At 36.7% G+C, this 23,214-nt stretch overlaps 1 protein-coding gene across 4 annotated transcripts in view; it reads left to right on the forward strand.

Moving 5' to 3' along the window:
- Nucleotides 1–239: 239 nt before the first annotated feature.
- The window catches only part of EMSY (EMSY transcriptional repressor, BRCA2 interacting), an 80,662-nt gene continuing 57,687 nt past the window's right edge, over nt 240–23,214 (forward strand). For 2 of the 4 annotated variants that reach the window (XM_054576298.1, XM_054576299.1), the window contains exons 1-8: nt 241–374; nt 2,076–2,184; nt 7,402–7,501; nt 8,951–9,025; nt 10,356–10,397; nt 13,797–13,972; nt 15,636–15,788; nt 17,712–17,971. In XM_054576298.1, the coding sequence (XP_054432273.1) occupies nt 2,115–2,184; nt 7,402–7,501; nt 8,951–9,025; nt 10,356–10,397; nt 13,797–13,972; nt 15,636–15,788; nt 17,712–17,971 (876 nt within the window). In that variant the 5' untranslated portion in view covers nt 241–374; nt 2,076–2,114. Of the gene's footprint in view, nt 375–2,075; nt 2,185–7,401; nt 7,502–8,950; nt 9,026–10,355; nt 10,398–13,796; nt 13,973–15,635; nt 15,789–17,711; nt 17,972–23,214 lie in introns of all 4 variants that reach the window. The other 2 variants (XM_054576297.1, XM_054576300.1) reach the window with 2 other exon arrangements.

The raw sequence follows: 23,214 nt of genomic DNA on the forward strand, positions 1-23,214 counted from the left end.
GAGGAGAGGCGCGCGAAGCCATAGAGGAGGGGATTGAGGAGAAGTCAAGAAAACTACAATCCCAGTCTTCCTTGCGCGTGCGACAGCGGGAGTTTGGTTTCGGACCACAACTCCCAGTACCCCTCGCGATGTCTCTCGTTTCCTTTCAAAACGCGGAGGTAAAGAGAGAGGGAGAATGGAGGCCTTCTGCGATCTGTTCTCCCAAAGGCGGGAAAGGCAAACTACAATTCCCGATTGGCAGCGCGCGCCTGCGCCTGCGCCCTGATTCCTGTCGCCATCTTGCCCCTTCTGAGGCACCGCAAACAAACCCAATTCCTGGTGTCCCTTAGTCTTGGCGAAGGAGCCTTTTAGATGAGCCCCGAAAGGCCGGGCAGGTGGGTGACTCTGAGACAGGGTGCTGGGAAGAGCTGGCAGATTAGCCAGTCTGGAGGAGCGCTGGGCCAAACATTCAGAGCCCGGCTTGGGGCGCCCAGCCTCATCCTCCGTTGTCTCCTAACGGGATCGTTGGGTTCCCCGACGTGGGTTTGAAGGGGTCTCTGGGCAGGCCTCGTGCTGGGATCCCGGGGGTCCAGCTCAGGGAGCCTTCCGGTGAGTCCTGGTCGTCTGCCTACTGTCCACGAGTCTACTCTCTTCGATGTCCTCTCTGCAGAGGAGGGAGCGAAGCGCTTCTGTTGGCCGGGGCCCTTGACACAGGCTACTGGTCCGAAGGGCTTGGGTCGTCGGCTTGACATTAGGGTCGGCGCTGAGCGGCAGCGGCGAGGAGGGTGAACTGGCTGCTCTTGTGGTGCTGCGAGAGTGCGTGTTTGGGGAGGGGGCGGGGCGGGCTTGTCTCCTTGACACTTGAGTAGGGGAAGGATTATACAAATCTCGGTTCCGGGATCAGGCTCCGGCAACTGCTGCCCAGGTTTCTAGTGCGATGCAGTGGGGTCCGCTAGCGGGGACTTGTCGGGATGCCGTTACGCGGTGCATGATTCCGGCGGTCGCTGGCCGCCTCCGAGATCCTGTCGGGAGGCGGGGACTGGGTTGTGGAGGGAGCGGATTCCTTTGGCTCTGCCCCTCGTTCCTCCTCCCCACCCCTTTTCTTTATGTCATTCTGCCGGCTGGGGCGCGCTGTCCACTTCTCCTTGCTCTGGGTTGGTTCTTAGCTGGGAGGACTGGGAGTAGGGGGGATGGGGACTCAACTCCGGGTGAGGAGTTGGAAGTTAGCAGCCCCAGCGCTTGGAACGGGATATAGCAGTTCAGTTCTTAGGCTTTGGTGCCTGACTGCTAGACCAGACAATGAGCTCGCTCCTTCGTTCATGCATTTCGCTCACTCATTCATTCATTTTACTCTTCTCAGTCATTCATTTATCTCTATGACAAATATTTACAGCGGATCTACTATATGCTAAGCAGGTGTTGTGCAAGTGCTCAGCTCTGTTGTCTTTTTATTCTCCAGCTTAGGGAATTCCACTACCAAGTAATTTTCTGGCGTCTAAACTTTTGGTAAATGGCTATTTAAAACGTATAGAATGTACATTCATCTTTTATTGTTAGGATTGAGGAGAAAGTTTTTCATTAAGTTCCAGTAATCCCTGTGCTAGGATCTTTACGTATTTTATCTCATGTAACTTGTAAGTGAAAAAGCCGACAAGTCAATTAACTTGGCCAGGGTTACACAGGTAGTAGTGCCTGTTTATTCAAAAATGTACCCGCCACGGTGATAAGAACTTCACAGAGACAGTTCTCTAATCCTCACAATAAACTGGGTGAAGATACCTCTGTTTTATAGATGTGTAAACCGTATGCTCAGGTAGAGCAGTCTTCCCAGGATCACACAACCATTAAGCTGAAGCCTGAAACTAGAATTTAGAGATGTCAGACTCCACTGTGAGAGGTGGTTTTTCCACTGTCATAGGCTGGAATAGTAAGTTCCCAAATGGTTGTTTAGTTCTTCATTCGTCAGAAGTTGGAAAAGTGTGGTAGTTAAATCGTATTGTGAGATATTCTTAGTGGTTTTATTTCTCAGCCTTTGGATCGCCAGGTGAGTGGCCTTTTGAATGTACTTTGGTAATTTGATTTTTTTGTTTTGGTAGAGAAGACAAGCTCTTTGGGGCTACCAAAAAGAAGCAGCAATGCCTGTTGTGTGGCCAACCCTTTTGGATCTCAGCAGGGATGAATGCAAAAGGATTCTTCGAAAATTGGGTATGCTTTTCATTTTTGATATTTTATGCCTCTATGATACTTTTCTCATCTTGATTGGATCATGGCTTTTTGCATGGGTGACACATCCTTTGTTGCATTAGATATTCTTTAGAGGTATTGTTCTCATCTTACTCATTGTTATTCGCCCAATGTATATAATAGTGCTTTGTATATAGTAGGTGCATGAATCATAATAATCAAAGCAACTAATAGTCCTTGAGGGAGACTGGGCAATTCTGAGTTCTTTACATTCTCATATAATCCTCAAACCAAAAGGGTCGAGTTGGTTTTTTTTTTTGGTCTCCATTTTACAGATGACAAAACTGAAGCTTAGAACTCAAGGCAAGACTGATAGTAAGTCCTGGAGTCAGGATTTCAACCCAGGGAATATGATTCCTGTCATATTCCCAGGGAATATGAATGTATGTCTGACTTACATATTGTTTCTCATTTGTAAGTTAAAAACCTATACTGACTTTCTCAAATTATATTTCATTATCAGTAATAAAACACGCTTTATGCTTGTAGTGAATTATATAGTATATATTTCTTTTCTTTTAGAGCAACCTTACTCAACTAGCTTTTAGGGAATTAAGCCCCAATGCTAAGGCATGCATTGTATGTAATGAACTAACTTCTTCTCATGCAACTAGAATGGTATTAATTATGGGAAGGGCGAGAAAAAGTTATTTGAATCATTTTCTTTATTCCGTGGTTCAAAATGAGGATCCTTGGTTGAGAAATGCTGCTTTGGCCTGTAAGGTCCACGAAGGACCTTATTGTCTTATTTACCACTGTAGTCTTAGGTTAGCACATAGTAGGTGATCAATAAATGAAAAAAATACTTAAAAAGAACATTAAATGTTTTAGCAATAGATATGAATTATTTAGATATCTATGATTTTGAAGGGCAAAGTGTAGGCCTTGAATTCAGATAGACCCTGGGGTCCTGGTTTTGTTATGATGACCCTCATGATCAAGAACAGGTTATTTAGTCTTCCCAAATCTGTTAACACTTTTGTAAAGGAAGGATAACAATATCTGCTGCGTAAGTTTGTTTTGTTGTAACTGTATGTAAAAAGAGTCTATCACAGTGCCTGACATCTGAGAGTAGTAGTTTAAAGCAGTTGCTTTCAGACGTTAATGTAGTTTTTTGCAGATTAATCTTTTCTTCAGAAGAAATGTTTTTTGGGAATTCGTATGTATAAATCTGATCATAGCTGCTCTGGCCCTGCCTGCTAATAACTTTGGCCATTTTTATTTCCCTTCAGGCCACTGTGAGAATTTCTCTATTTTAAACTACCACTTAGCATTGTATTTTAGCATAACTAGAGAGGGGGGGGTTTGTTTATTTTTGTTTTTCTCAGTCATCCCTTTATCTTTTCTTTAACCTTATATCCAAACTTTTAGTACTAATTTGAGGATGGTTTTCTATACACTTATATTCAACTGCTTTAACTTGCTAGCTATCAACTGCACAGTTGGGCTTGTATTTATTCCATAGCTGAAATAACTACAAAGGAACAGGTCACAACTACAGTACATTGATTAAAGTTTCGGGGCTTTTGGGGCCATGAATCAAGACATTATGTTTAAATATAAAAACGGTAACCTTTAAGTCTAAATTTATCCTTAATTTTAGTCAAAGCTGTGTGACTAATGCTACTGGAGAGCTGCTCTACACAAAAAACAGCCTTTCTACAGGGTAATGTCATCCACAATGACCCTTCGCTTTGCGAGTTGAGCCCTGATGGTGATTTGCAGAGAAACTTCCTCTCTACCCATTGGTTAATTATCATAATAATGAAACCTTTCCTTCAAACACCAGCTCCAGGTTTGAAGTTTAGAGAAGGTAACCGTATTTAAGAATTAGCTTAAAATATTTTAAGAATTAGTTTTGTCCTTTTAAAAATAGTTATAAATCATTAAGGTAAGATGCTAAACATAGATTTTACTTAAATATAAAGAAACTAGGATAGAGAATTTTTTTAATGATGTACTGAACATACCAGTGATACCTAAATGCTTCCTCTTTTATCCTGCCTCTTCTCTGCCCCATCCCCCCCTTTTTTAAATGAGAATTCCTGAGCTGTAACTCTAACAGGGAACTTTACGGACTACAGTATAATTGAATGGCTGATGTGTTTAAATGGAATGGGTTGAGGGCTTTATAAAAATGATTTCGTAAATCTTATGTTTTCTGTGGTGTTTGTATTTATTAATTCATTATACTTAAGTATCATTAGAATTAACATTATAATAGAATGGCACCAAAATTAATATCAGAAATTGATATATGTCAGGATCTGAGAATACCCATCAAACTGGAAATCAACAAATGTGAAGGAGTTTGGGAAACTATTAAAAGTTCTTCATGATGACTGAATTTCTGGAGAAGGGGAAGAAGTGCCTTGGATTTTGTAGCTATGATAACTGTTCTGAGTCCCAGTGTTGCCACCTCTTACTTTTGTGTATGACTTTTTAGTTAGACTTGGAGTGAGACTTGAGATGTCAAAAATCAGTGTCACATTTCTTTAGTTGATTTCACTTATTTTGAAATAGTGTCACTATCACCATAAATTTCAAAGACAAAATGTCAACTTCTTTTCCTTTAACCACTTTTCTCTCTCTGACCTTTCCATTTCCTGTGATATTGAAATTCTCCTTGAATACCTTGTAAACTGCAAAACCTGATTCCTTTCTGCCTGCCATTCCTTCCGCATTCAGTTACTTAGTCCTATCAAATGAAAACTTTTTAGACTGAAATTAGAGGCTTTTCTTAGTCTGGCACCAAACTACTTTTCAACTTTTATCCTTCTCTATTCTCTTACATGCATTCCTCTTTGGATTTTAATCATATTGAGGATAGGGACTTTGTTTTGTTTATATAAATATTCTCCATGGTACCTAGTAGTGGTAATGTTCAACTAGGAATTTGGTTTGAATTAATAACTATCCAAATACAGAGATATTTTTACTTCCTCTAGTGTAAAACTCTCAAAATAGTCACTGGCTTGCTGGAAAAGGGATAACATCTGGTTATCTGCTCTTATTTTCTTTCCCTTTTCCACATTCTCCTTTTCTCCCCTTGCCTGCCTGCCTGCCTGCCCAGAGCACAGTTTTCTTTCTGATTAAAGCTTATGCTTCCAGACTAGATGATGTGTTTCTTCTCTGTGCCTTTACCATTGTATTACAAACTGTATTATAATTGTCTGATGACTTGTTTCACTGTAGCTTTATTCTAGAGTTAACTCCTTGAGGGCAAGATTTAGCATACTCTCTGGTATGTATAGTAGGACTTAATACTGCTTTGTTGAATAAAATATTTCATAAATGGGGCATAAATATTAAGAGTATAGTGATTTCTTAGTTCATTATCCCCAGAGCCTTTTTGAACTCTACTTTGGGTCCTGATAATAGCTAAAATATGTTTTCTGGAGCTAAGCATTTCCTTCACTACTCCAGAGCATCAGCGCTTTGTCCTTCCAGAGGGACCTTGTGAAACATCGGCCTAGTATCCAGCACAGATTGGACAGGCAGGACGTTTATATCTTGGATAATTCAGCTGGACCAGAGAGAAAGCCTTTTTTTTTTTGACAGAACTGTGAATAGTATAAACTGAATGAAGCTATTAGTTTATTATTCATATAGTACTTAGGGTACAGGTATCCTTGCTTTCATTTTTTGGCTAACATTGAGTGTCTCTTGTGTGTCAGGCATTGGCTAGTAGCAAATTCTGGTAGTAACTTGAATTTAATTAAGAACACTTATTTCCCATCATTTTTCTTTTAATTAGCTCTACCTGCCTTACAGTATTAATGATTTGAAACAATAACTATTTTATAACTTCTCAAGATTCTGTGGGTTGCTGGTCTTGCCTGAATTCTCTCACTTGGCTGTATTCAGTTGGTAGCTTAGTTGGCTGACTGGGCTCAGCTGAGAAGGCTGTATCTCTCCTTCCATGTGGCCATTTATTCTGGGGTTTTACACCGCTTGGTGATTTCAGGGTTCCAAGAGAGCTACGCCCTGTGTGCAAGTGCTTATCTGTTTGCATCATGGATGAAAGCAACTCACATGCCAAATCAGTGTGGGAGGGGACTGTGTACAAAGGGAGTACACAAGGAGTACACTGGAAGGCAGGTATGGTTCATTGGGAGCCATTGAGGACTTTCTGGTTTTATATTTTTACCAGTGTTAGGGATTGACAGTTTCATTTCATAGTGGTTGTTGCTGTGGAAAGGTAGTGAAATGAAATTGTCAGGCATTAGGGTTCAGTATATTAAGTCCTTGTGGCTGTAAGAACAATTCATGTTCCCTAATCTGCCTTTGCCTTAATCATTTTGATGGTGGTTTTTATAGAAGAAGATCTTAGCTCTGGGAAGTACCCTGAAAGTCTCTCTCTTCTAGATAAAGAAAGTGAGGCTCAGAGGTGAGAAAGGACTTGCCCAAGGCCATACAACTAATAAATGTCAGTGCTGGAGCCAGAATCTGTTCCAGTTTTTTTTTTCCTTTTCCCTTTTTTTAAAATCCCCACTCAAGGATATGTTTATTGATTTTAGAAAGAGAGGAAAGGGGCGAGGAGAGAGATCGATTGGTTACCTCCTGTACGTGCCCTGACCAGGGATTGAACCCGCATCCTAGGTATGTACCCTGACCGGGATCGAACCTGCAACCTTTTGGTGTATGGGACAGTGCTCCAACCAACAACTGAGCCACCTGGCCAGGGCTTCAGTAGTTTTTCAGTTGCACATTACTCACAGTACTCTCACCTACCCAGGAGGTATGTGGAATATAGTTTGCATTCTTAAGCAAGCCTAAGGAACTATTTCAAGGATTGTAGTGAGGTTACGTTACAGTAATGCTAAAATCTTCTTTTATCAGCATTATATCATTTAGAGCCTGTTTCCAGTTTTTGGTAGGATATGAGTTAAATGTTCTTTAGAGATAATGTGTGAGAAAATATTTACCATTAGATTGTTCTACTTACACATTTTAAATACGTGGCTTCTTGAGGCAATCCAAAGAAAACAATATAAAATTATAAAAGCCATATTTTAATCTATGTTATTAGATAAAATTTTTCAGAGGAATTTAAAAAAGTATTTATGTATTGATTTTAATTGATTTTCAGATTTCTTGCCCTGAAGTTTCACTATATGTAGCCATAGTATTGAAATACTGAAGGCCTTTCTTGATAAAATAATTTTCTTTTTCTAGAATTGGAGGCATATGCTGGAGTTATCAGTGCACTTCGGGCACAGGGGGATCTCACCAAGGAAAAGAAAGATCTTCTTGGAGAACTCTCAAAAGTTCTTAGGTAAATTATCATAAAAACTGTGAGACATGACTCTAAAATGTTCATTTTTGAGGAGTTTCAGTACTTTTCACACTCAGGTTAAAGACAGGTCTTCAAATTGTTGGTGCTTAAGCGACCCATCCCAGTTGTGTGCTTTGTTATAGAAAATTATGCAATTTACCACTTACTCTGTAATATAATCAGAAAGGGTTTAATGAAAGTTATTTTATGCTTGGGCCATCTGGGAAAGGGAGGTATTTTTGACATGGGTAGGGGAAAGAAGAGCTGGCAGCAACTGGATATGAAGATCTAGAGTGGCCCAGTCACATATTTTGAGGGCAAGGAAAAGATACTAGAAAGTTGTCTTAATTTATAGAAATGGGTGGTAATTTTGTAGTCACAACCTTAAGGATAGTTTATCCCTTCAGCTTCCAACCAGAGTGTCACTTGAATTCATTAAAAAATTATTGTGAAAGGGGCTCTTTGATATTTTGATTAATCCATTCTAATGTCTTGAGCTTTCTCAGAAAATGTTCTGTTTTAATGGAAGTTTACCTTCTACATTTAAAGCAGTTTTTTTAAAAAGTGAAAATAGGGAAGAGGCTTTTCTTACATTTACCATTAGCATAGGGACGTTATTAGGATAAATCCTCAATCTTATTGTCTTCATATTTAACAGTTTATATTTTTTTGTTTGTTGTTTATACTTCCTCATACATTCTGCTTTCTAGCCCCTTAAATTTTATTTTAGTCCATGGTATAGATTAAACTTATACAGTAAAAATTACAATTTGAAGAGTGGCATTTATTATTTATGAATGGAATGGGTGTAGCCTTTTTTCAGTTATTTAGTATTAACTTTACACGTATTTAATCAGGGTCAATATAAGCACATTTTTACCATAGTGGTAACATGATATATTGTAGAAGACACACAGCTGAAATGTGTACTAATAAAGGAGTAATACCCTGATGTTGAGTTTCATAGCACCTAGCCACCAGAAACAGATTATTCTGTCACTTTTATTTCTTTGTTATATTCATTGAACATAAACTTATAGACTCTTGAGCTTTAAAAAGGACTTCAGAAGACTTTCTCCTAAGTGATTAGGGGTCATTCAGTGGCTGTTTGCATATTTAGAAAACAGGAACCTCCGCTGATCTTGAATATGGTCTGATATTACCAAGTTTTGGAGGCAATGATTTGATATCAAGCTGCATTTGTCTTCCTGGGGTTTCTAATTTGCAGCTAATTCTCTCTGCAGTTACACAGAATCAGTATGAATCCTTTTCTATGACTTTAATTCAGTAATGCATTTGAAGATATATGCCAGGCCTCATCTTTATCTTTTCAGAAATCAACCTTGATTCCCCCTTCCCCCAAGCAAAATGTTGACTTAAACATTAATAAAAGTATAGAAGAGAGCTGCCTGCTTGGCAGAGTTCTATAATGGCTATTTTTTTTCATAGCATCTCAACAGAACGCCACCGTGCTGAAGTTCGGAGAGCAGTAAATGATGAACGGTTAACAACAATTGCACATAAGTAAGCCATTAGTCATACCACCCCTGATTTTTTATGATGCAGTATAATACAGTTTTGAAACAGTCTTCTTGTTGTGTAGCAGATTCCTGAGTCTTTTTATCTTAATACTAATACGTTTATACTCAGGGATCCAGACCATAATGGTATTAACTGTTATTCAATTGGTTATGGTTTTGCATTTGGCTAGGCAAGCTCTAATACTCAGGTCAAATCCCGTTACAATGTAATCTCTATATAACTAAAGGCCACCACAATTTAGCAGATGATTTACTTGAAGCAAAGTTCAGTAACAAAGTGATGTGCTGTTCCCCAGATTTGACATTCCCTCAGAGGTTCTTTGTAATGGTATTTGATATGTATATTGCTTTTATAAATTGGCATTATAAATTTTTTGATAACTAATGTTTCATGTGTTTTGAGATTCACAGAAAGATTATAAAATATGTTCTGCTTTTAAGAAATAAGAATACAGTATATTTTTAAAAAGCCAACAAAATAAAATTATAAAGGATTCTTATCAAATTGTTTTTAGATCATTATAACTATTTGACAGGTGGGGTGGAGGGTGGTGGAGGACTAAGGGCATAGAGCAAACATTAGCAGAGTATGTATGGAGACAGTGCCTCCTAAAGAGTAGAAATAGAAATTATCTTTTAAATGTTAATGCAAGATGATAGGAATATTTTGTAAAATATGGTATAGTGTAACTTTTTAAAATTTTTATGTCTTAATGTACAGTAAAACTAAAGGAAAAAATTAAGTGCATTTTCATAATGTGATAAATAGTGCATTTAAACTAATTGACCCTGAAGATCCATTAGCTTCATGTTGTGCTTCACTGTTCCTCATTTTACTTAAACTATAAAATGGGGTGCTTCCTTTTTAACTGCAAAGTTTGAAAGTTTAGCTATTTAAATTTTGAGAATTTTCAGTGGTAGATATGTATGCACTGCAGAAATATAAAAAAAGGGAAAAAGAAAAAAAATTTTCCATTAGTGACATTAAGTATTTAGTTGTCAGGCCAGCATGGTTGAAACATTAAAATATTAATGTGTTCCTTCTTTAATTTGCTGTAAACTTTTGAATTGGGATGCTCTAAACGTAATAACCGAGCCTAGATTCTAGTTTTGGAACTGGTAGTAGGAAATGTATGTGCTAGATAATAGAGTAGTTAACAATAGCTTGCACTCAGAGGCACTTAGATACAAAATTAGTACCTTAAAACCATTGGAACAGTATTGTGGGGCAATTAGTTGTAAGTTGATGCATCAGTGTCATACTTAAAGGATAACATTTATTTAGTCTCCTTTTCCTTTTTTCCCCTTTAAAGAATGAATTTATCCTTATATTTGGGTGAAAGACCAAGTTACAGGTATGCAAATAGGTTATTATTATTTCAGGCTTTTTCTTGTATTTATTTCAAAATTGAAGCTCTCAATTATTCAGGGGCGCATATTCCATTTACAAATTAACCGTGCCCCTTGCTTTTCCTTCTCTTCCCCTCCTCCCCACCTAATACTGCCCACCCTTTAGCCATTTTGCTGCTTGGGAGTACCTCTAGTCAGAGGGTGGGAAGGGAGAGGAGGTGAAAATTTTAATTAGTTATTTTACTACTTATTAGTTGTCTCGGAAAAAGTTTGTTGGAAGAATTTTTCAAGTATTTGCCAAAGTATTTTTAGATAATATGTGAGTTTCTTTAATCTGTTTGACCTCTCCCTTTCCCTCCTCTATCTATTAGCATGGATAATTGAGAGTTGGCTTTTATCTGCCTGTGTTTCTTTTTTCCCCCCTCTCCTTTCTGATTTCTTTAATACATGAATTTAATTTTTTGAAAAGAGTTTACCTCAGTGTCTAATTTAAAGCTTCTTAGGTCTTTCAGTATTCCTGTTTTAATATTTTATATTGTGATTTTAATTTGACTAGATGTCACATTTACTTATTGAGCCCAGAAGTCAGTGAGTGGGAATTGTGAGGAAGTCATAGATCCCTCATTCTCTCCATCTCCTCTGCCTTTCCCTCAGAGGTAGCAACAGAATCTAGTTTCAAAGAGCATCTGTAGGAGGGGGTCATACTCTGAGCCTGAAAAAAGCAACTTCAGCCAAGGAGGAATGCATCTGAACTGACTGCATTCCCTTTCTCCACTCCCTTCCCTCCCCCACTCAAAACAGCAGCTTAGGCCCAAGGAATGTGGTTGAAAGGTGAAGAGAAAGCTGAGAAGATTGAGCACAAAGAAGGTAGAAACAAAAGGAGTGGGATGTTTGGAATCCCAAAAAAACCAAAAAAGAAACCTTGCCTGTGGCTTGAAGCATAACACTTTTTTATTGTCTTGCACCAGATCATTGATTAAGTTTAATTCAGTTTTGAAACATGTCAGAATATTAAAAGTATTAAAGCCTGGAATGTCAAGGGGCTTCAGAGTTTTTAATTAGGCCACTCTTGCCAGCATTGTCTCTGGATTTCAAAGAAAGTGGCAATTAGGAATCATTATTCTTTTAACTCCTTCATGAGCCCAACATTGTAGGATACTGTGTGAGTTTCTATGTGAAGATGAGGGTTTCTGGCTGATAGCCCTGCACACCAAAGGATGTGAAGGCCAACGTAGTTTTGTTAGCATCATGTTAGATTTCTCAGAAAAGAGGCTGGAGCCAGGGTTCCACCCTTCTTTGCCATCTTATTGTAACTTAGGTTACATTAAGGGAAGCCCTGGACTAAGATGTTAAAAATTTAGTTTAGATGATTAGTGCAACTAATGCATATTTATACCCTTATTACTAAGCAGATAGGAATTTTTGATCTAAATTTAACCTGATGCTTAATTTTTCATCACTTAAAATTTGAGCATGTTTGCATAAGTTGATATTTCAAAGATTTGTAGATTAAAAATTGCAGTTGTGTCTTTTGCGCTGCAAATTTTGTCTTTTCAATGGCATATATTCGTATTTCAAATTATTAGTCTTCCATAGTTTCTGCCACCATTTAAACAATGCACCAGGTAAGTGTAGATACCACTTTATTTGTGTGGTAAACTCTCCCCAAGCAAATTTATTAGTGATATTCTAATAAATGATAGCAAAATAAGAGTTAGCCAAGAAAATGCTAAATAGCTGTTAGAATTTTTTCCTTTGACAATTAGCTATGGCTGTTTTCTGTGTCTCTTCTTTATACCACTCTCTGTTTCAGAACTAGCATCAGCTTGGAGATAATGTAACAACTATGTAAGAGTTATTGGGGTCTTAGAAACTCCTTTTTGTCTTGTCTTAGTTAGATCTGTGTTAAATCATGAGGGAATTTGCAGGTTTCTCCCAGCAATCTAGTTGAATTCATTAACTCCTAGAAATTCCTTTCTGAAGTAAAGGTAAAGCCTTCTCAAGTTGTATAGTAATTTATTTGTTCCATTCAGTGAAAGTTGGTCATAATTAGATAGAAATGCCCAATTAGTATAAATCAAAGACAAAAGTTAGACATAAAACACATTGAAACATTTTTATACTCTCTACTTATAATGTGGTGAATAATTTCAGTAGCATGATATATGCTTGTTCAAGGAGACATTCAGTAGCTGTGTGACCTTAGGCAAGTTAAACTTTTAGTTTCCCCATCTATAAAATGAAGATTACCAATTTCATAGGGATTTTTGAGAGAATTACATGAGTTAATGATACATGTAAAATGTTTAGAACAATGCCTGACATATTAAGTGCTTAATTGGTGTTAGCTATCATTACCACCATTATTATTATTATTCCACTATCCTTAATAAGGGCTTTTATGTACTCTCAATATGAAGAATCAGTGGACACAGAGAGTCTTAAACTCTATATTGGGTTGTAAAATCTTGGTTTTGAAAAAGGTACAGAAATACTTCTGATTTAGTGAAGAAGTTGGTTGATTTTGAGTGACTTTTCAGCCTCAACCCAAATCATTAGTCAGGAGAAGCGACATAGCTACCTTTTACGGAGCCAACTAAAGAGAGGTGATGCAACTGCCTTTCCATGTTTCAGCCTCTGTCTGGATTCCTGATCCAAATTTTATTGGAATAAAATTTGCTCAGAAAGTTTACAGAAACTGAGACTAGTGTCTGCTTAAGGTAGAGTTCAACAGCTTCATATACTTAGAGTGAAGACTGGTATAAATAAATTAAATTAAAGTAGTGGCAGGTTTCTTCCACTGTCCTCAGATCTAGTCTGTTTTAAGTGAGGATAATAATATACCACATGTCAGGTAAACATGCAGTGATATGTACAGCCCTCTTCTATCCCCCTCCGCCGAGTCTCACTCATTTACTGCCTCAGTTGCCCATCTTTGAAAGCCTTAGAACCTCTGGCCATGCAGGCAGTTAGATAATTTTGTAAAGGTTCACTGAGTTCCATCCTTACTTAGCAAGGAAAATCTGATTTTAAAAATTATGAGTACTTTTTGCCTTTCTAGTTTAATTACAAAATTTTAAAAGTTAGTAGAAATGCTGGTGTGTAGTAGCACCACTGAATTTAAACTAATGAAAATAATGTCGATATTTATTTAGAAGGCATAGGAAAATTTTTTATAGTTTCAATTATGTTCATTGTAAGATTTAGATTATAGAATAAAATATATGTGAAATTCCTTGAATTCTGATTATTCATAATTTTGATCTTGCTTGCTTAAAACAAGCCCTTTCCTATTCACCTAGGGTACTTTATAAATTTTAAAAAGTTTTATTTGTTTGAGAAAACATTTGATTCTCCTTTTGGTGATTGAGAACCCGTGTAGCAGCGTTTTCTTTTTTGTTCAGTATGTCTGGACCTAATAGCTCTTCAGAATGGTCCATTGAAGGTCGTCGTTTGGTACCACTGATGCCCCGGCTGGTTCCCCAAACTGCCTTCACTGTAACAGCTAACGCTGTTGCCAATGCAGCTATCCAGCACAATGCATCTCTTCCCGTGCCTGCAGAAACAGGAAGCAAGGAAGGTGAGTAGAAAAATATTTGTGTATAGAGATGGCTTTTCCTAGATCATTTTCTGAGAAAAGTTATCTTATTTTTTTCATCTGTTTTTATCCCAGTGTTTAAAGGTTGCAAAACTGTGAGCAATTCTTATTCTGAAACTAGAAACTGCTAAGTTTCTAGCCAGAATTAAATCTCTCTTTTGTTCAATGTGTGAATTATATTAATCACAAAATTGCAAAATGCCTTCTTGGAATGAATTTTTGGTACCAGTGTATTTTGTTAGAAGTAAGTAAAAGGTCTTAATGGGTAACACGGAAAATAAATAAGATGACAGAAGTCATTTAGCTGCTGGGGAAAAATGCTGAACTTATACTTTAGAATATAAAGCTCTGTTTTTGTCTTCTGGAATCAGTGGTATGTACTGCTTCTCTCTTCTAGTCAATGTGCCAAATCCATTAGGGATTACCTGGAAGATGGAGAAAGCTTTCTTACTGTTATTTAATCTAGTGATTGACACATACTTTAAAAATCTTTGAATTCTCCTGAGGTCACCGAGAGTAGCATTAAATTTGAGAGCGCACATTTGGATTGACTTTAGTAGCTTACTTTGGTGTTGCATGAAAATAACCCTGAAAATAATGTAGTTGTCAGCTGATTTGGGGGAATTGTCTTTTCTGGCCTAGCAGTGGGCTGTGGAGAAGAGTAAAACATGTTTTGCATGCATGCCAGCCTCTCTTTTTAGCTGAAGAAAGTTATATTCAGAGAGAGAGAGAGAGAGAGAGAGAGAGAGAGAGAGAGAGAGAGAGATGTTACTAGTGTAGTGTGTAAACTTGACCTCCATTGAGTCTCTGCTTTATTTGTTGTGGGAGAGGTGTCTTTTCTTCCTGCTTAACCTTTTCTACCCACCAACTCTCTGGTAGAGTGGAAAGAATATAGGATTTCCAGTAGTCAAATCTATGTTTGAATCCTAGTTTTGCCATTTCCTAGCTGTGTGACCTCCAGCAAATTTTTTAGCTTCTGTGAAACCTGGGTTCCTCACTCTTAAAAAGCGGGTCTGGTGTTGTGACAATTAGTAATAATATATGATAAGGATTTAGCACAGTGCATGGTACTCAGTAAATGGTACCTATGAGCTATTTTTGCTTGTTGTTATTCAAGATACTGAAATATGATGTTGTCATTACTTTAGCTGAATTTTTGTTGCACTGCTCGGATGGCAAGTGACCAGCGAGTTGGTTTATAATACAGGAACCTTGCCTTGGTCTGCCCCCAGTAGCCAAGTTGGAAATTGCTATGGTTAGGAAAAAAATTTTCCATCACTCCATCTTTGGTCCTGCTATTAATATTAAAAGGGAATACAAGTACTGTTTAACTCCTACCATGAATGAAGAGATTTTCATTTTTCTTGGTTTAGTTTTAGACTTGATTTCTTTGTAACCGAGTTCCTCTCTATTAGCAGTGTCATATGTAGATAGCCGTTAAATACTTGGGGGAAACCCAGATAAGTGATAATTTTTAGGACAGGTTATTAATGCCTTTTAACTTACAGACTTAATACCTAGCACTGGCCTCTAACTTCTGATCAAATGAAAATGTTAAAATTGGCCTGCAGTAAAAACTAATTTTTCTGTATGAGTGGACAGTTTTGGTGAAAGTTAACAGCAAAATTTTTTATCGTTCCTTCAGTAGTGGTTTGCTATTCCTACACAAGTACCACGTCAACCCCAACCTCTACCCCTGTTCCAAGTGGCAGCATAGCAACGGTTAAGTCTCCAAGACCTGCCAGTCCTGCCTCCAATGTAGTTGTCTTGCCAAGTGGAAGTACTGTTTATGTCAAAAGTAAGTGATATTCTCAGTGTTATTAGGGCCTTCTTGGTTAAATGCTACAGCATAGGCTCTGATTAGACCTGCCTTCCTGGATTAAATTATTGATCCACTGGCTATTAGCAGTGGTTAGTTTTTGAAGGTTCTAAAGAATTCTTTTCTTTACATGCGACTAGGTATATATTGCTTTTTAATCAGTTCTGGGGGTTGAAAAAATTACTTCTTTTTTGTTCTTTGTGGGGAATCTGCCTCGAACAGTGCTATCCTTCAAGTATTTGCTTGTTTTGATTGTTATGGAATAGAAATGTGAGTAGAAATGAAGGAATAAACTTATTTGATTTATTCACTGTTTACTCCTTTAATTGTAATCTTTGCATTATTTTTAAAAATTATTTATGTAATGTCTATTAGATTCAGTGACACATTCTGGAGAATCCATCATATGCATTTCTAATTGACTAATTTTTTTAAGTTTATTTGCAGTTTTTAAACCCCTTGATTCTACCTCGTAAAGCAGTTTGATGTCCAGTTCAATTTTTTGTTTTTAATGTCTGTGTCTGTTTTTCTGCTTTTGACGTCAACTGGAGATCATTATTTGATTCTCATTTTTTTCAATATAGTTATAAACTTGGTGTGCGTGTGTGTGTGTGTGTGTGTGTGTGTGTGTGTGTAACTTTTAGAGGTGGAGTTTGCTGTTTTAGACAGGAATGATTTTTGGTCATTGTCAATCTTGTTTAAATGAGAGTCTAAAAATTGAACATGTAAAGAGTTGTATTTTATTACCAGTTTCATGAGTCATGCTATATACTTTTTAAATGTCTGCTCTGTAGAGAGTTTCTGTGTATGTTGCAAGATTTTATGTTTCTCATTTGATTTTTTAGAAAGTCTATAAAACCAGTTGAGACTTTGGAACATAAAGAAAAATCTAAAAATTTGGGACAATTAAGTTTATATCTATTTTCTGTGGATTTAGCCAAGGTGTCTTTTAAAATAACTTTAGAGATCTACTTTTTAATCATTTTGTAAAACCTTGAGAGTGAACCCCAAACATGAAGAAACCATTTTATATAATATGTAGTTTGAAGTAACAGAAGGTTTATTGCTTTATTCTTAGAAGTCACATAGGCAGCATTAGTTTGGGATGTAATCAGTCATTCACCCAACTTTGTATGTGCAAGGCCCTATACCAGGAAAGCCAACCAGTAAGACTTGGTCATTGCGCTCTGGGAGCCCCTTAATTATGGGAAACCTGCAGGTTGACAGTTATATTGCCATGAGGCAAGTGATATAGCATATAAGCTCAGAGGAGAGGTGGATTCACTGAAGGATGGTTTGCATGATGATGATTGCAGAATGGTGAAGTGGTCATTGATGTGAGGTGGTATTCCCCAAAGGTCAATAGTATGCAGACTCCAGATGGTTAGAATGTGGTCAGGCCTTGGGGAGTGGTGAGCAGTTCAATGTGCTAGCATTGTAGAGATACACAGGTTTGAGTGGAACAGGGTATTATGTTCTTGTAAAGACATGGACTTTGAATGATATAATAATGATTTTGTGCCTCACCTTGTAGGGAGATAAAAACTGTTAAAGAATTTGAAGCAGGGCATTCCCATGAATTGGATGTAAGATTTATAACTGATAGTAGATTGGAGGGTGGAAAAGAAGTAGAGATTAAAAGCAACCTCCTTTTCGGAGGTTGTTACTAAAATACAGGCAGAGGGGATAAGAAGGCCTTGACATGGCCACAATGTTGAATAAAGGAAGGAAGACATTCAGAGACAACTTCTCTGAGGGAGGATTGATCGGACTTACTGTCTGATTGGACATAAGGCAAAGGGACAGGTCAAGGATGATTAGATACCACAAAGATTTAAAAATACAGTATAAAATACAATGTTAGATTGGTATAAATACAGCAATAGTGTCATTGCCTTTCAGGTGTTAGCTGTTCAGATGAAGATGAAAAGCCTAGAAAACGAAGGCGAACAAACTCTTCTAGCTCATCCCCCGTTGTTCTAAAGGAAGTTCCAAAGGCTGTTGTTCCCGTCTCAAAGACCATCACTGTGCCTGTGAGTGGCAGTCCTAAGATGAGCAATATCATGCAGAGCATTGCCAACTCCTTACCACCCCACATGTCTCCTGTGAAAATAACCTTCACCAAACCATCAACACAGACAACAAACACAACAACACAGAAGGTATGTGGTGGGGGAATCTCTGCCTGCCAATCGTTATTTCCGTCTCTTTCAGTCAATATGATTTAACAAACATGCACTGAGAGTTTACTATGTGCTTGGCATTATGCTGGAAACATTCACATCTCTTATTTTAATTCTGCACATAAAGCTTTGGGATAGGTATTATTTCATTTTTTTCTAGATGGTACTCAGAGATGTCAAATGACTTGCCTAATATGTCACAGCTAGCAGATCACCTACTTGTAAGACTTTCATTCTATTTTATTATTGTGATGCTATTTGGAAAAAATTTAAAATACAAAAAAATTTTTAACCTGAAATAAGAAGATGACTTCACCTTCGGAAACTCAGTTTTTACTTTGCCTGAGTAACAAAGTTGTCAGGTGTTTCATGGAAGAAAGCATATGATTAAGTGAGTAATTGTTGTCTTCTTTTTTTATTCTTTGTTTGCTGTCATCAATTTATCCCTAAACTCTTATGTCAGTATGTTTGAATCATTGGTATTCTGTCAATTTCATGTTATGAGAACCCTCTGACATCCCACACTAACCTGGGTGCTGATGGCACCTGAGGCTTGTTGGCAAGCACACCTGCACTTTTGAGATCCCTTTGCCACATTCTGGTCTTCCTCTTCTTGATTTATTTACTCATTTACTAGACCATATCCTGTAGTAGCTTCTTGGTATATACATGGATGGAGGGTACACTTTTGAGACCTTGAATAGTAGACTGGAAATTTCTTTATTCTACCCTCCTACTTTCTTGATGGGGACACATTCAAGAATTGCAGTCATTTTCACTAAGAATTTTGAAGATACTGCTCCATTGGCTCTTGGCTTCTGGTATTGCTTTTGAGAAGCCGAGTGCCATTCTAATTTCAGATTCTCTTTTTCATTTTGAAAACTCAGTAACTTTCAGAGTTCTGAAATTTCAAGGTAATTTTTCTTAGTGTGAGTCCTTATTTTCTCCACTAGGCTAAGTACACATTGGCTTCTTTCATTTACTTCTTCAATTTCTCTCTGTTCTCTCTTTTTGGATCACCAATTATTCAGGATGTTGAACTGCCTGGATTGATCCTTTAATTTTTCTTATCTTTTCTCACTTACATTTTTCATTTGTTTGCTTTTTCTCTCTACCATAATATATTGGTTAAAAGTCTGGATTTTGGAATTAGACTTCCTGAATTCATATTCCAGCATTTGCCACTTACTATCTATATGACTGTGGGAAAACTAAATCCTAGATGTAAGTTTTCTCTTTTGTAAAACAGGAAAAACAATATATCTATTTTATAGAGTTTGGTGGTATAAATAAGTAAGTGTAAAATTGTTAGAAAAGAGCCTACTACATAATTAATGCTTTATAAGTATTATTTTTCTTTCTCCTTTACTACTTTATGGAATTTTAAAAATTTTGCTAGCGTACTCTAAATTTCTAGTAACTCTTTTGTTCTCTGAAAGTTCCTTTTTTTTAAAAAAGTAGCATCCTGCCCTCTCATATAATCACCATATTTTCTTATCTGATGACAATTCAGGATAATTTTTTTGGTGTTTTCTTCTTTCATGTTTTCTTTTTTACGGGTAAGTTTCTTTTATCTATTTGTTTTGATCTCTCTCACGTCAGAGTTTCCTTAAATGCTGGCTCTCTGTTTATATATGAAAGTGGCCATTAAAAACCTGATAGAAAGCTCTGAGTATAGGGTGGGATATGTTGGCTGGTGACTTTCATTGCAGGTTGATCTAGCTGGGAGGTTTTGTTTAGAAACACCCACTATCCCTTTATGTCCACCAAACTGTCACTCTCATTAAGGCTTTTTCATGGACTGGTCACTTTCCTTAGAGGAGAATCTTTCAGTCTTCTACCTGGAGCAAGTCTTTCTGCCCTTCTTTTGAGAGTAAATGGAGAGAAAGGACTGGATAATCCCACCATTCAGTGCATAGACTTGACCTCTGTTTTCAGCATAGCACTCGCTCCCATCCAGCCTGGTGTCATCAGATTCCCTTGGATTTAGCCTTTCTTTGGAATGAAGGTGGATAACTGGGCATTTAAATGCTATTTAAACAGACTTTCAACTATTTTTTTTCCCTTTAATTCCACTTGTATCCCAACTTCAGAAGTATTTGGTGCCTTTAGTTTCCAAGTCTTTCTGAGGTTCTCTGATGCAAGTTGTCTTGTGTTTTGTTCTCCTGTTTGCTGTTTTAAGTTTTTACTTTTCTTGGTAATGCTTGCTTGTTTACTGCTTTTCTGTTTGTTTTCCAGTTTCCAAAAACTTTATAGCGGTTGTCTTCTTCCCATTTTGACCTTACAGGCTTATGCTTCTTCCCTTTAAAAATAAAAATCCTTTCATACTTTTAGAGGGATTTTGGGGAAAGAGTAAAGGTAAATTTTTGTATTCAGTGTGTGGTCTTCCCCACCTTTGATCTTCACATCCATGATAATTTTTCATTTAAAGAACCTCCTTGAGTTTCCTAGAAAGGTGTCATTAGATAATATATAGAAAATGATCATTTTCTTAATAAACTGGGAGTGATAAGGAGTTGATCTGTGGAATATAATTCTATTTTCAGTCTTAGAATGAGCCGTTAAGTGTAGTTTTAAAATCAAGCAAGAATTTTTATAGTTGAGGCAGCCAGGGTTGGAACCCCAGCTCTTCCGGTCTGACCTAAGATAAATTAGTCTTTCTAAATTTTTTTATCCATCTGTGAGTTGAGAATAATGCCTGTCTCTCAAGGTTATTGTGAGGATTAAATGAGATTGGGTATTTTAAAGTGCAACGTAACATGTACTCAAAAAATGTTAGCTCCCTTCTGTTGCAGTTATTTTATGGAAAGTAGTGCTTTTTTTATCTGTACCCTTGTGAGTGAGCTGTTCCAAATAACTGAATTCATCAGTTAACTGAAGCTTAACTCTTACTATATAGAAATTGACAATTTCTAATGATTTCTTAAATGTTACACTGAACATAATTTTTGCATTTGTATTTGATGACTCCAAGGTAATCTTTTGAATATCACTTTTTATATATTATTATAATATAGTTATTTCTTTCTGGGCTAGCTCTATATTAGGTGGCATCGCATGCTATATTCAATGAGTTTTTAAGTCAATGTATTGTGATTTTTTTTTTTATTGTCTTTGCTGGATCTTATTTTATTAGTAATTCTTATCTCCTCCCCCATGTCTACTTTTTAAAATTTGGTATTTGAGAAATAGTGTAGCAAAGTTATAGCCAAAAGAGCACTCACCTCCTATCCATGTCCTTTAATTCCCTTACTGTTTTACTTTTATTTGTTATGCTTATAACTACGTGACATTATATTACATATTTGTTTATTTCCTATTAGAGCATAAGTTGCCATGAGTAGAGACTTTGTCTTATTCATCATTCCTTAGTGGTTAGAATAGCGTCTGGCATGTAGTAGGTGTTAATATTTGTTAGAATGAATGGATGAATGAATGGATGGATAGGTTTGGTTCCAATACTGGCTCTACCACCTTTCTTGAGCCTGTTTGCTTGTAAAACAAAGTTATTGACAGTACTTACTGCCTAGGGTTATTAGGATAATTAAAGAGATGATTCATGGAAGGTGCTTTACATAGTGCATATGCCAAGTTCTTAGTAAATGCCACCTAATATTATTAACTTCTGAATTTTCTCTGGTAAATCTATATAAAAATACTTGGAATAGATGGGGGTTCACATATAAATGAAGTTGGTGATTTTTTAAAAATTTATTGGCTTTACCATATCTTTATTTTTGTTTTGTCCTTCTGACTTGTCAAATGAGAATGGATAGTTGAGGTTGTCATGCTTGTGATTATAAGTTGGCATGTTTATCTCCAAAGTCATATATGAACCATAGCATGAGATTTCAGGCTCGGAACCTTAGATTTGTTCTACTGTGTTTAAAAAATAAACATTTAAAACAAATTTTGTTAAAAGCAAGACTTATTCATTCCACAAATATTTATTATCTACCATGTTCCAGATGCAAAACTATTATACTCAGTACCATTAGTTTTATTATTTATTTTGGACATGCTGAGTATGGGTAGCACTAATAGGTACTCTTCGGTAGTTTTGTTTTCTGTTTTCCTTTTGTTGGGTAGTTGGATGTTTTGAAATCATTCTAAAATTGTTGACATTATTTCATTCACCTTGGATTTCCCACTAATCCTATGTAAGTTAACTTAGGAATTATTTTAGGTAAATTGACTTTTACATTAAATATAGTTATTTATGGTTTTGTGGACTTGATTCAAATTCAAATAGGTCATATATTTTCAAGGTGGACAGATTTCCACCTGTGTTAATGTGGTGCCATCATTTTAAGTATAACATTGGTATAGCACTTATATAAACAAAGCAACAGAATATAGCTTTGTGCTTTCATGTGCTTGATTGATATTTTTCATTTTATCCTTAGGGTGCAAGTCCCAGCACTCTTAAGGAGTTTTTGTGAGTGCTAGAAGGTCAGTAATTTGAATTATGGCCTGAATACACACTGTTTGGTTCACTTTGTTTCAAAATCCCTTTATTTTTCCCTGTTGTAATAAGTAACTTTAAAGTGCAGGTAAATTTTCATTACGATAGATCTCTAATTTTGGATAACCCCTTTTCAGATCAAAAATCAGTTTGCAGACTGAAATCTCCAAATGTTTTATTTTTGTTTCTATAACCTAAAACATGCTCTTAAAGACCTGAGATTTATTTTTTTGAAATTTTGTTGTCTTAATGTTAGAAGCCTGCAAGCATACTCTGGTTCTGAAATTGCAAATATTTTACACAAGTGTGAATGCTTCCCCCTCCCTTGCCCGTGACAGACACTGCCAATTAACCGGTGTCATACTTTTTTTGCCAAGCCTTGGTGAATCCTTATTTGTACTGCAAAATCCTTATAAACACTGTAGTCCAGAAAGCTGCCACTATTACCGTAGTTCAGAATTAGCAAATGTGAAACCTAATTGCCATCACTACTCTGATTGGTTTGGCTATGGTAGTAGCTATGTGAGTTTTTTTGATTCTCAGGGGAATCAGAATTTTGGGAAAAGGTATTCAAAATTTTTTAATGAAACAAAAATAGAGTACACTAAAATATATCTCCAGATTGATTTGATATATAAACCTTTACTATATTCTTTTAACATTTGCTTAGTAATTATAAGCTACTAAGTACCATTTGTTGACTGTCAAATATTGACCACCTGCTATGTGCCTAGCACTGTGTTAGATGCTTCACATC

Source organism: Pteronotus mesoamericanus, unplaced genomic scaffold (genome assembly GCF_021234165.1).
Source record: "Pteronotus mesoamericanus isolate MK-2021 breed Mesoamerican mustached bat unplaced genomic scaffold, CSHL_Meso_final contig_33, whole genome shotgun sequence".
Lineage (NCBI taxonomy): Eukaryota > Metazoa > Chordata > Mammalia > Chiroptera > Mormoopidae > Pteronotus > Pteronotus mesoamericanus.